At 44.9% G+C, this 12,830-nt stretch overlaps 1 protein-coding gene across 1 annotated transcript in view; it reads right to left on the reverse strand.

Moving 5' to 3' along the window:
- The window catches only part of slc39a14 (solute carrier family 39 member 14), a 21,605-nt gene continuing 8,775 nt past the window's right edge, over positions 1-12,830 (reverse strand). The window contains exons 4-8 of the mRNA XM_037680113.1: positions 12,074-12,196; positions 2,213-2,383; positions 1,864-2,098; positions 1,130-1,314; positions 1-153 (exon numbers count right to left, since the gene is read on the reverse strand). Of these exons, the coding sequence (XP_037536041.1) occupies positions 1-153; positions 1,130-1,314; positions 1,864-2,098; positions 2,213-2,383; positions 12,074-12,196 (867 nt within the window). The remainder of the gene's footprint in view (positions 154-1,129; positions 1,315-1,863; positions 2,099-2,212; positions 2,384-12,073; positions 12,197-12,830) is intronic.

A 12,830-nucleotide genomic window follows, 5' to 3' on the forward strand; every position in this document is an offset into this window, starting at 1 on the left:
TTACCCCAGCTGGATGTGACCTGAATAGGTGGTGAGGAGCAGCATGATGGAGAAGCCCGTCAGGAGGCCGGCGTTCTGGATGGCGAAGGTGACGAGGAAGCGGCTCCCCCCTGCGTCCTCTTCCTCACGACTCACCTCGTTCATCTCTGGAAACTGAGACAGACACAACGTTACACTCTGAACGAGGGCCTCGCACACATCCTACGCTCTGACTGGCTGCGGCGGCCATCTTGAACTCTACAAGTCCAGCAGTCGCTACGACAGAACCGATGATCGACAGTTTCAACTAAACACACCGACTTTGGTACGAGTGAGTTTTTACTAAAACTTTATTTCCATTTGCTGCAGATTACGACTGCAGGACAGTCATTTACATGAAACCTGTCAGAGGATCCAAATCGTATTTGTTTAGAACCTGTCCAGATTTTATTATCATTACAGTACCCCCCCCCCCCCCGCCCCCCATACCACAGCCAGTTCTTCCACATGTGTAGACATACTTTGACATTTTACAGTCAAAGAGCGTGCAGCGAGTCTTTTCAGAAATGACGGGAAGCAGACTGGGACATGTGAGAAACGTTCAGCTGACCCGAGTCCACGGCTCTGAACTCTTCATAAAGCCCCTTTTCCATGGGGACGGCTCGGAATGGTTCAGCTCGCTTAATGGACCTGAGCTGAACCTTTGTACCTCCCACCTCCTCATCTCTCTGAGCTACTGGAACCACACGTTCCCTCTCGGGCCCTGAGATCGTCCAATCAGCTGCTTTTGGCTGAAGGTCAGAGGAGACCGGGCTTTGTCAGTCATGGGCCCCAAACTCTGGAACAACCGGCCCCCCAACATCAGGCAGACCACCTCCCTTCCTGTGTTCAAACATCTGTTCTCTCAGTTCACACAGTGTGAGTTGATCTGGTATTTTTCTTCTGTGTTCCTGTTTTTAACACTTTTAATTAATTTGTCAGTATTATCATTAGTGTGTGTTATTTGTTTCCATTAATTTATTCTCAGTGTTGTTGTTGAGCACTTTGGTAACAGCTGCTGTTTGAAATGTGCTTTATAAATAACGTTGACTTGTCCAACATGAAACCCGTCTCATTTGGTTTGCCTGCAGTCGCTCAGACGTTCCCTCACCATGTCAGCCAGAGCGATGTAGAGGAACATTCCTCCGGCCAGAGCGAAGATCCAGTTGGGGGAGAAGCTGTTCCCGGCCAGGATCCCGAAGCCCATTCCCAGGTAGCAGCAGCAGGCGGACAGGAAGTTGAAGAACAGAGCCTGCTGGATGCTCATCCCGGCGCTCAGCAGGATCACAAAGTCTCCTGGTGACACATCACAGAGTTTAGCTGGAGGGGTAAAACAGCTAAACGTGCTCATCAACCGGACATCAAGGTAGGCGAAACTAAAACGTTCTGATTTACAGGAAACAGACGGCTGATAAAAGCTAAAACTGAGGGAAATTAGCCAAACATTTGCTAAATGTAGTAAAAGTAGCTAATGTTGCAAAACAATGCTTAAGGAAAGAGAATCAACAAAACAGTGGCTAAAAGCTAAACTAAGAGTAGCTGCAGCAGGTTTCAAACAGAACCACATTTTAAAGGAAGATTAGATTAGATTAGATTAGATTAATAGATTAATTAACTAGAAATTAGGAATTAGATTAATATATAGTATATAAATATTGTAAAAAATGATCAAAGTTACAAGAACGTTCTTCTAAGAACCATTCCAACTGAGCTGAACCTTCTCCTGCATGGACGGTTCAAAAAGCACAAAGTCAGGGTGAGCACTGACTCGGCGCTAACAACACGTTTCAGTGCATGTTGCCCACAGGAGAAACCATGTGCTGGTTCTGATCCCACCGGACTCACCCAGCTCGTGGGGAAACTCCTCACACAGGATGGCCACGGAGGTGCTGATGCCCTGGAAGACGGAGGCCGTGAAGGAGGCGCCGATGGCTAAACCGTCGATGAAGTTGTGCAGGCCGTCGCTCAGCGTGATCATCCAGGCCAGAGTCCCGATGTCAGAGTAGGTCGTTCCTTTCAGCCAATAGCAGGTGCCGCCACGCTTTCTGGACCTGGAGCCACTGTCTGGACTCTGAGCCTCCTGAGAACCAGAACCGTTTATCTAGCTGTTTGTGAAGGCATCTCAACAGTAGTTCAGTCCAAGACTGAATGTTCAGGATGAATGTAGGATGAGTCAAAGAAACCAAAAGGCTACCTGTGGTGTTTGTCCAGGGCTGAGCATGAGCTCGCCCTCACCGGCGTCCACCTTGGCTTGAGCCAAACTGGTGACCTCTCCGTTCTGCTGCAGCTTCTCCTCCCCCTCCTCCAAGTCTCCGTGAGGCATGGAGTAATGATCCGCACCGGTGTGATGGCTGTGGCCGTGGCCCTGAGACGACAGAGACCGGCCAAATACTCCATCAAAGAAGACCAGAGACGTGAAACAAAGCCATGACAGTCCATCAGTCTGACCTGCTGCTGCTCAATAATGCAGCTAGACAGTCCAACGTCACGTCCAATGGATGGGTTCTTCTTGGTCTTTGGATCCATAGGATCTGACACAACCTCGGTGGAATGTTAACGGTACCTGGATTATTGAGCAGCAGCAGGTCAGACCGATGGATCTAATAAGGTTGGGTCAGGTCCTCTGGATCCAAAGACCAAGAAGAACCCGTCCATTGGACCTGACCCAACCTCATTGGACTATCTAGCTGCATTATTGAGCAGCAGCAGGTCGGACCGATGGATCCAACGAGGTTGTGTCAGGTTCAATGGATGGGTTCTTCTTGGTCTTTGGATCCAGAGGACCTGACCCAACCTTGTTAGATCCATCGGTTTGAGTTTACGACTCCAAAAACAAAACTCCACTTCAGGATAAGACCGTCCAGGTGTGAATGTTCTGCTTGATAAGGAGGAGTTGGTTTTGACCGTTAGAATCTGAAACTTTTTTACTTTGGAAATTATTTACCTTAATTTACAGAAACGTACCAGCCACTAGGGAGCACAAGCCAGTGTATCTCTTGTGCTGGTCCCAAGCCTGGGTAAATGGTGAGGGTTGTGTCAGGAATGGCATCCAATGTAAAACACTTTTGCGAAAACAATAATGCAAGTTCATCAAAGCGAAACCATAACGGATCGGTCGAGGCCCGGGTTAAAAACGACCGCCACCGGTGCTGTTACTAAAGAGGGTGAGAAGGACTTGTACCGATTGAAGAGACCGAGGGATCAAGCTGGAAAAGATTAAGGGAATTAAGTTGATGAGCCACACGATGAAGATCTGGGAGAGAGTTGTGGAAGCAAGACTTAGACGAGAGGTGACTATCTGTGAGCAGCAGGATGGTTTCATGCCAAGAAAGAGAAAGAGCACCACAGATCCATCTTTGATTTGAGGATGCTGATGAAGAAGAACAGAGAAGGTCGGAAAGAACTCCATTGTGTCTTTGTGGATTTAGAAAAAGCATATGACAGAGTGCCGAGGGAGGAGGTGTGGTGTTGCATGAGGAAATCTGGAGTGGCAGAAAAGTATGTTAGACTGGTACAGGACATGTATGAGGACAGCAGGACATGTATGAGGACAGCAGGACATGTATGAGGACAGCAGGACAGTGGTGAGATGTGCTGTAGGAGTGACAGATAGCTTCAAGGTGGAGGTGGGAGTACATCAAGGATCAGCTCTGAGCCCCTTCTTGTTTGCTCTGGTGATGGACCAAATAACAGATGAGGTCAGGCAGGAATCCCCATGGATGATGATGTTTGCAGATGACATTGTGATCTGTGGTGAGAACAGGGAACAAGTGGAAGAGAACTTGGAGAGGTGGAGGTATGCACTTGAAAGAAGAGGAATGAAAGTCAGCCGTAGTAAGACAGAGTCCATGTGTGAATGAGACGGAGGAGGTGGAACAGTGAGGCTACAAGGAGCAGAGGTCACAAAGGTGCAGGACTTCAAGGACTTGGGGTCCACTGTCCAGGAACATGGGGAGTGTGGTGAAGAGGTGAAGAAGAGAGTCCAGGCAGGATGGAGTGATGGAGGAAAGTTTCAGGAGTGATTTGTGACAAAAGGGTGTCAGCAAAGATCAAAGGAAAAGTTTACAAGACAGTGGTGAGACCAGCTATGTTGTATGGTCTGGAGACAGAGACATGGACAAAAAGACAGGAGAAAGAACTGGAAATAGCAGAAATGAAGATGTTGAGGTTCTTCTTAGGAGAGACAAGGATGGAGAAGATTATGAATGAGATAATCAGAGGTACAGCACAGGTTGAACAACTGGGAGATAAAGTTAGGGAGGCCAGACTGAGATGGTTTGGACATGTCCAGAGGAGGGACAGTGGGTATATTGGTAGAAGGATGTTAGAAATGCAGCTGACAGGAAAAAGACAAAGAGGAGATATATGGATGCAGTTAGAGAGGACATGGAGTTGGTAGTTGGAGTGAGGACCGAGGATGCAAAGCACAGAGTGAGGTGGAGGAAGATGACTCGCTGTGGCGACCCCTGAAGAGGGAAAAGCCGAAAGAAGGAGAAGAAGAATTTACAGAAACGTACCAAAAGAAATGCAGAAAAATCTCTGCAGTATTTTCAAACACTTTGTTCACCGAGGTCTTAGGCTACTTTTCACTGCAGCCATGATCATTTACTTTAGCAAGGTTGGGCTAATTTTAGCTTTCGTCTATTTTTTCTTCTTTTGGCTGCTCCCTTCTTCAGGGGTGGCCACAGTGAACCAAGTCACACGAAGACTTGTCAGTTATTTTTATACCAGATGTCTTCCTAACAACCACAGACCACCGAGCTACCACAGCCCTCTGTGTGGAGCAGAGAGCTGCCATCTGGGGCGCCTGGGGAGCACATGGTGGGGGTTAAGAGCCTTGCTCAAGGGCCCAGAGTGGGTCAAGTAAGGGTGGAGGCAGGTGTGGGTGCTTGACCTTTCCCACCCACATTTTGATGTTGTTGGTATCAGGAACTGAACCAGTGATCTTCCGATCACAGGCCTACCTTCTCTAACCTCTGCACCACCACTCCCCAAGCTTTCACCTATGCTTTTGCTACATTTAACTTTTAGTTACTGGTTTGGCATTTTTTGCTTTTAGTTACTGCTGTCAATTTCAGATTTTAGCTGTAAAGGTTTGCTATTTTGCCTTTCAGTAAAAGTTTTAGCAAATTTTAGTGTTTAAGTTAGATCAAAGTTCATGCTCAATAATCTAATGAGCATGAACTTTGATGTTTTGAACAAGTTTGGCTAAGGCTGCCTCAAATGAGTCGGCGGGGGAGAGGGTGAACTCCAGAAACCATCTCCGCACCATCAAACTGGTTGACCCACTACATAAAGGTGCTTTTTAGACAGTTTGTTTGTGGCTCCTTGGTCTGATGGAGTCTGAAGGATGAAAGACGAAACGTTTCAAAACAAAGAAACCAAGCAGAGGACCTGGCTGAATTTTGTTGGCTGTTAAGTTACGGTTTTGCAGAAGTTAGTCTTAAGCTACCGTTTACCTAATTGTAGCTTTTAGCTAATTTGTTAAATTTATAATTTTAGTACTATTTTGCCAATTTTAGCTTTTTACCTAGAGTTTTGGTGATAATAGCTTTTAGCTACCATGTTCTCAATTTTCATTGTTACCCACCATTTTAATAGCTTTAGCTTATAGGCAACACCTTGCTAACAATCAATTATAGCTACAATTGAGACAATGTCACATTTCAATAGCTTTTAAACTTTTAGCTTTTAACTTAGGGGCAGTTGTGGCTGGGGGGTTAAAGCAGTCGTCCTCCAACGTGAGAGTTGGGGTTCGATATCACCAGCAGTCAAAGGCTGAAGTGTCCTTGGGTAAGAAACTGAACCCTTCATAATCTCCGATATGTGATGTTTGACTGTGAATATACTAGAGTTGTATGAACGTGTGTAGTAGAGCTATGTATAAGTGTGTGTGTAGTAGAGTGATTTATAAATGTGTGTGTAGTAGAGTGATGTATGAATATGGGTGTAGTAGAGTGATTTATAAATGTGTGTTTAGTAGAGTGATTTATAAATGTGTGTAGTAGACTGATTTATAAATGTGTGTGTAGTAGAGTGTTGTATGAATATGTTTAGTAGAGTAATGTATGAATGTGTGTGTAGTAGAGTGTTGTATGAATGTGTGTGTAGTAGAGTGTTGTATGAATGTGTGTGTAGTAGAGTGTTGTATGAATATGTGTGTAGTAGAGTGATGTATGAATGTGTGTAGTAGAGTGTTGTATGAATGTGTGTAGTAGAGTGATGTATGAATGTGTGTAGTAGAGTGATGTATGAATATGTGTGTAGTAGAGTGATGTATGAATGTGTGTAGTAGAGTGATTTTATGAATGTGTGTGGAGGTAAATGAGGACACAGATTGTGTTGTTAAGAGCTTTGAGTATCTGGATTACAGTACATAAAAGGTGCTATACTAGTACAGTCCATTTACCAATGTTTTTGTACAGTTAAAATTTGGCTAGTTTGTTCATTTTTGCTTTTAGCTACAATTTTGCCAAGTTTATCTTTTAGTTACAATTATGAGAATTTTAGCTTTGAGCTTCGGTTTGTCTGGTGACAGGTGATTCATGAACATATTTCAGCTGGTCCCTGTTCACGACGGCTTGACCGGTTGCAGCCACACGATGGTGGAGATGTTCTACGATCAGCTGACGGATCTTGTGGCTGTACTTTGAGGATGACATAAGAGACGTTCATGCAGCGCTTCAATATTGAGGAATAATAAAGTGGTCAACTTTAAATCTCATTAACAGACTCGGATACTGAGACTAGGACCAGGGTTAGCACCAGGACTAGAGCTACACCAAACGTTGGTGCAGAAACTAGTCAGAGTCCAGACCTCAACCCATCCCAGCAGCTGCAGACACTGAACAACTCCGTCATTAAACAGAACCACTGACGGCAGAGCATAAAATATGTCAGCCTCGCGTTCTGCCTGAACAGGAAGTTCAAGGTTTGCTACGTCTGCCAACGTCTCGTCCAGCCAGTCCAACCTGCCCCTGACGTAAAGATCAAACGAGTTTGGAGAGATCATTTGCGTGCCAGCAGATGTTCTGCATGTTTCACATCCCTCTGGAATAAAGTTCGAGCCTAAGACCTGCAGAACTGCACGAGATCAAAATCTCTGCAGAGCTTTCTGTTCAGAGGGGAGGAGCTCCAGAGATCCTTCACTGCCATGTCAGCAGGAGATTGAATATAATGAAGGTTTACTGAAGCCTGGCTGGCACTCTCTGCATTTAGGGGATTCAAAGAAAACCATAAGGCCTACCCCTGGGTGGAAAAGAACAAAAATCCCTACAAGACGCTGGAGAGTCTGTATTTCTGCCAAACATCCATCATCTTTACCCGCTTCTTCCTTTTTGGGTCGCGGGGGTCACTGGTGCCTATGTCCAGCGCTCACTGTGCGAGAGGCGTTCAGTCTTGGGACCCACCCTCTTCACAATCTACATAGGTAATGTAGGTCAGAGCATCCCTGATGGATCTTTACATTTCTATGCTGATGACACAGTTGTTTATTGTCGAGCTAAAATGGTTGCTAAGGTTTTCCAGCTTTTGCAATCTGCTTTCAACATCATCTATCATTATTTTCAAACAGGAAGTCGGTCCCAGCAGTTCTTTCTCCGATTTTATCCTCGAATGGTGTCCCCATTGAGTTTGTTGATTCCTATAAATATTTGGGTATCTTGGTCGACTCACATCTCTTTTAAGCTCCATGTGGAAAACTTGGTAAAGAAACTGAAAGTTAAACTGGGTTTCTTTTTCAGAAACAGATCCTGTCTAACTCTGAATGTTAGGAAACACCTTGTATCTGTGACTTTCCTTCCCTCCATTGATTACGGTGACATTTACATGAACGCTCCTACAAGAACCCTGCAGATGTTGGATGCTGCAGATGTTGGATGCTGCAGATGTTGGATGCTGCAGATGTTGGATGCTGCAGATGTTGGATGCTGCAGATGTTGGATGCTGTCTATCATGGTGCACTAAGATTCATAACTGGCTGTAACTACCGTACCCACCACTGCACCCAGTATTCACTGGTTAACTGGTCACCATTAACTTCACACAGACTCTCCCACTGGTACATTTTCATCTTTAAATCTCTTCCTGGTCTGCTGCCTTCATACATCTCCTCCTACATGTCTCTGTGTGAGTGCAGCTACAGCGTGCGCTCTCAGGACATCATTACCTGCAGTGTTCCCTCAGTGAGGACTGAACTAGACAAAAGGACCTTCTCCTACTCCGCTCCCGTTTCCTGGAATATCTTGTAAAAAGACCTGAAGCTCTCGACCTTTGACCTCTCCAAGTGTTTTTAAGAATCTGTTGGACTCCTGGCAGGGACCAATGCAGACATGTTCCTGTTTTTAGTTTTTACACCGCTAACAATCTTGCCAGGGTTTTATTGTTTCATTTTTTAAATACCATTTCTTTTCACTTCTTCTTCTCAATTTGTACGCTTCTCTTATGATTTGTCTATTATTGTCCACTGTTGTCGTTAAAACCAGGTCTCTCTTGTAAACGAGTCCCCCAGTTTGGTAGGAACAGATAAACAATGGCAGGTCAAGAATCACATGTTAAGATAGAAATAGTATCAAATGAAAACTATTCAATTTTAACAATTCATTTAAGGAAATGAGGTCAATTTGTCCTCTAGTAGTTTAAGTCTATAGCAGCATAACAAGTCGATCCCAACTATATCATAACATACCATTTTATTTATAAAGCACTTTAAACAGCGACAGGGCCAACCAAAGGGCTGTACAAACAGAAACAAACAGGCAGAGCACACAGCAACACAACGTAAAATCAAAGTATAGAAACAAAATAATAGCAGATAATAACATAATGACTAACACAGTGTGATGCATACAGGACCAACACAGATCATACTGTGTTGAAAGCCAGGGAATAGTAGTGGGTTTTTAAGTGGGATTTAAAAACTGTGAGGGAGGGGGCCTGTCTGACAGGTAGAGGTAACTCGTACCAGAGTCTTGGTCCTGCTACAGAGAAGGTCCTGTCACCTCTGCGCTTAAGACGAGTTCCTGGAACTGTGAGGAGCAACTGGTCCGCTGACCTCAGGGAACGTGGTGGGACATACGGTTGTAGCAGATCAGAGAGATGGGTGGGTGCAGAGCTGTTCAGTGATTAATGGACGTACATGAGTATTTTGAACTGGATTAGAAAGTGAACCAGTAACCAGTGCAGTGAGGCCAAAACTGGTGTAATGTGCTCTCTTTTGCCTGTACTGGTTAAAAATGGGGCTGCTGCATTCTGGACCAGTTGTAGTCGTGCAATGGAGGTCTGACTGATACCAAACAGGAGTGAATTGCAGTAATCAAGCCTAGATGTAATGAATGCATGTATTACTGTCTCCAGGTTCTTTTTGGACAACATGGGCTTCAGTTTAGACAGCCGCCTCAGTTGGAAGAAACATGATTTAACAATCATGTTTACATGATTGTTAAGTTTCAGGGAAGGGTCCATTATCACGCCCAGATTAGTGACTCTTTGTTTCTCTAAAGGGGCTAGAGCAGAAAGGTCGATGCAGTGGTTGATGATTGTGTCGTTGGGAGGAAACAACATGACTTCAGACTTCTTCCTATGAAACTTAAGAAATTTAAAGCCATCCAGTCCCTGATGTCAGCCAGGCAGTCAAGCAGAGGTTGAATAGGGCGTGTACCCTTGTGTCTTAGGGGGAAGTAAATTTGACAGTCATCGGCGTAGAAGTGAAAGGGTATGTTGTGTTTCCGGAAAATACCACCTAGTGGCAGCAGGTATAGAGAGAATAGAAGGGGACCGAGGACGGATCCCTGCGGTACCCCCCATTTAAGGGCTGCTGATGCTGAACTATAATCTCTGATGGAGACACAAAAGGATCTGTCAGCTAGGTGGGATCTAAACCAATTAAGGGCTGACCCTGTGATGCCCACCCCCTGATCCAGCCTAGAAATGAGGATCTCATGGTCGATGGTGTCAAAAGCAGATGTGAGGTCCAACAAGACAAGCAACACAGATCCACCAGCGTCTGTGGATATGAAGACGTTAAAAACCTTCAGTAGGGCAGTTTCAGTGCTGTGGAGAGGTTTAAAGCCAGATTGGAATAGCTTTCTAATGTTAGTGATATTACGCAGGTGGAAGAAGGTGGTTCTAGTAAAGTTTTTAATGTGGGGGATAAAAGACATGTCCCAGTGTTTCCCCTACCATTATACAAGTGGGGTGCCCCACCCCATCAACAGAACTGAGCACGCCGCCTACCAAACTGAACTCCCCCTTCCCTGGCACTGACATAGCGCCAGGCGCTCTAGTTTAAAAGCTAAAGGCAGTGCTCATACTGCCTCTTCTCTCACACTGAACCCCCCCCCCCCCCCCCCCCCCACCCACACACACAGACACACTCAAAAACTGTCTGTACAAACAGCTCACAGCTCAAACGTGTTGCACTAAGCTAGCGGTGCGCAATACAGGCGCTCTAGCTAAAAATCTAAGGATGCTTCTTCCCTCATGCTGACCCCCCCACCCCCGCTCAAAAACTGTTGTACAAGCTGCACTCAGAGATGTCTCCATCTCTCCCGTCAACAAAAATCATGGATGAGAAGAGCACCCTGCCATGGCAAGTTAACTAGGGGAAACACTGTCCTGATCAAAAATAACACCAAGATGTTTAACATTAGAGCTGGAGGACAGATTAATGCATCTAAGGAGGGAGAAAGACTGAAACATTCGTTCCTAAGGTGCTCAGGTCCAAAAACCAAAACCTCAGTCTTGTCTGTTCAACAGGAGAAAATTAAGGGTCATCCAGGTTTTTATGTCTTTAAGACATGCTTGTAGTCTAAGTAGCTGATTGGATTCATTGGGTTTCATGGACAAATAGAATTGTGTGTCAAATTTAAGAAGAAATGTTTTCTCTCCTTCTTCTTTTTGACCACTTGATGGAGTCCTACTGTCAAAAAAAATCCACAAGCCACCACTGGTGGAAACCATCCAACTGGGGCTGGTGTAAAAACTGTTAAAAGTTCCCCAAACAGCAGGTCAGTGTGTAAAGTCCAACTTCCTGTAAGCCTGAACGATGTCTTCGCTCCAAACTGGGCTGAGTTTCCTCCTCTGTTCTACCAGGACCCAGTTGATTTTTTTGTTGCTCTTATTGGCAGGTACCAGTGGTTAATTTGAGTTGGATCCTGCCGGAACAAGTTCCAGGAACTCTCATTTTGACCGCTCGGATCCGGCAACTCACATCTCCGCCCCGAAAAGTCCAAAGTCATCGCACATTTTTATTTTGATTATTTATTAAAGATACAACGAGAGGAGACGTCGCTCAGTCTGTGGAGTGGATGTTGCAGCCGCAGCACGCTCCTCCAGCAGGGACACGGACTGCGTGTCCCGCGGGGAGCGTCTTCATCCTCCTCCAGCTGTGCGCCATGAGACAGTTGTTTTACGCACAGCGTCTCCACACAGCTCTGCAGGACGCGTGCACAACTGCTGTGTCGGAACTCCTACATACATTACAGTGCATAACACTTCAGATGTAATAAATAAGCTTACAGCAGAAAACTAAATAAATAAATACCAGTGAAATGGTTGATGTGTATTAACATCACGTATCAAAACAACGGCACTAATTAGTCAAAATAACAGCGATCAAAATGTCGAAAAGACAATTTATCTAAAATAAATGGATGGATTGTCCTTAGCTGGACAACTGAGAACTGAAGCACCTGAAGGCAGCGGTAACAGAGACTGGAGCAGAACCACGCGCAGGACTGAATTCAGTTGAGTTCGGGTCGGACAGTGTGGGGGGGGGGGGATGCTCGACAGAATACGACCTTCACACACACAGGCTTGTTAATTGTTGTTGCTCTCTAAAACAGTCATTTCAATTCAACCTTTATTTCTACAGGTTGTTCGTCTCATTGAGCCTCGTCATTTACAACAGAGACCTGTTGTTAATCAGTTTAATCAAATGTTTACAGATGTTTAACAGCCTGTTAAAATGCAACAAAATGCAGGAAATGGCATCTCTTTACTCCAAACTTTCTGAGGGAGGACCCACGGACCTCATATTAACGTGACGTCAACTCACCCCGTGTTTTTGTTTGAGGACGACTTTGAGGACTTTTTCTGTGAAGAAGAAAAGGTAGAAGCCCCCGAAGACCACGGCAGATTTGGACACGTAGAAGTCCACCATGGGGTCAAAACCAAAGGCCTGCAGAGTAGAAAGAGGATTATAAAAGTCTGAGGTGGCGATGTCAGCCGATGTAAATCATCTTCAGGCTTTATACAGAATGAAGAGCAAGCCGTTAGCCTATCGATGTACCTTTGATTCATTTTAAAGAAGTCAGGGTTTGTAAACTTTACAGAACGTTCCCGTGTTTCGTTCAGGACTTTCAGAGTCCTACTGAGATGCAGACCCAAGGATTAAAGGTCAATAAGGACGTAAAGTGTGGCTCTCTGAAGCTGCACAAATATTTCACAAAGGCCTGGAATTGAAAAGACAAACGAGGCCTTTTTGTCTCCGTCCCATGGACAAACACGTCCTGTTTGTTGGGTGTGTTCTGCACCAGACATATTTAACAGAATAATATTAGTTAAAAAATATTTAACTTAGACATTAAGTGTTTGAACCCAAACGTCCCTCAGAGTTAAATATAACAGATGAATTCATTTTCCAAGGAACCAACAAGAAACTGTCAAATAAACAGAGGCAGGAAAACAAAGAATGATTTTGATTCAGGAGCTGGTCTTTGTTTGTGCTCTAGCATTTTAGCTGCACAAGTTAAAGTTCACTCTGATGCTAAAGCCTTTGATGTAGCTTAGCTCTGACTGTAGCTAAAGCCTTT

Source organism: Nematolebias whitei, chromosome 8 (assembly GCF_014905685.2).
Source record: "Nematolebias whitei isolate Nwh7 chromosome 8, NemWhi1, whole genome shotgun sequence".
NCBI classification, from domain to species: Eukaryota; Metazoa; Chordata; class Actinopteri; order Cyprinodontiformes; family Rivulidae; genus Nematolebias; species Nematolebias whitei.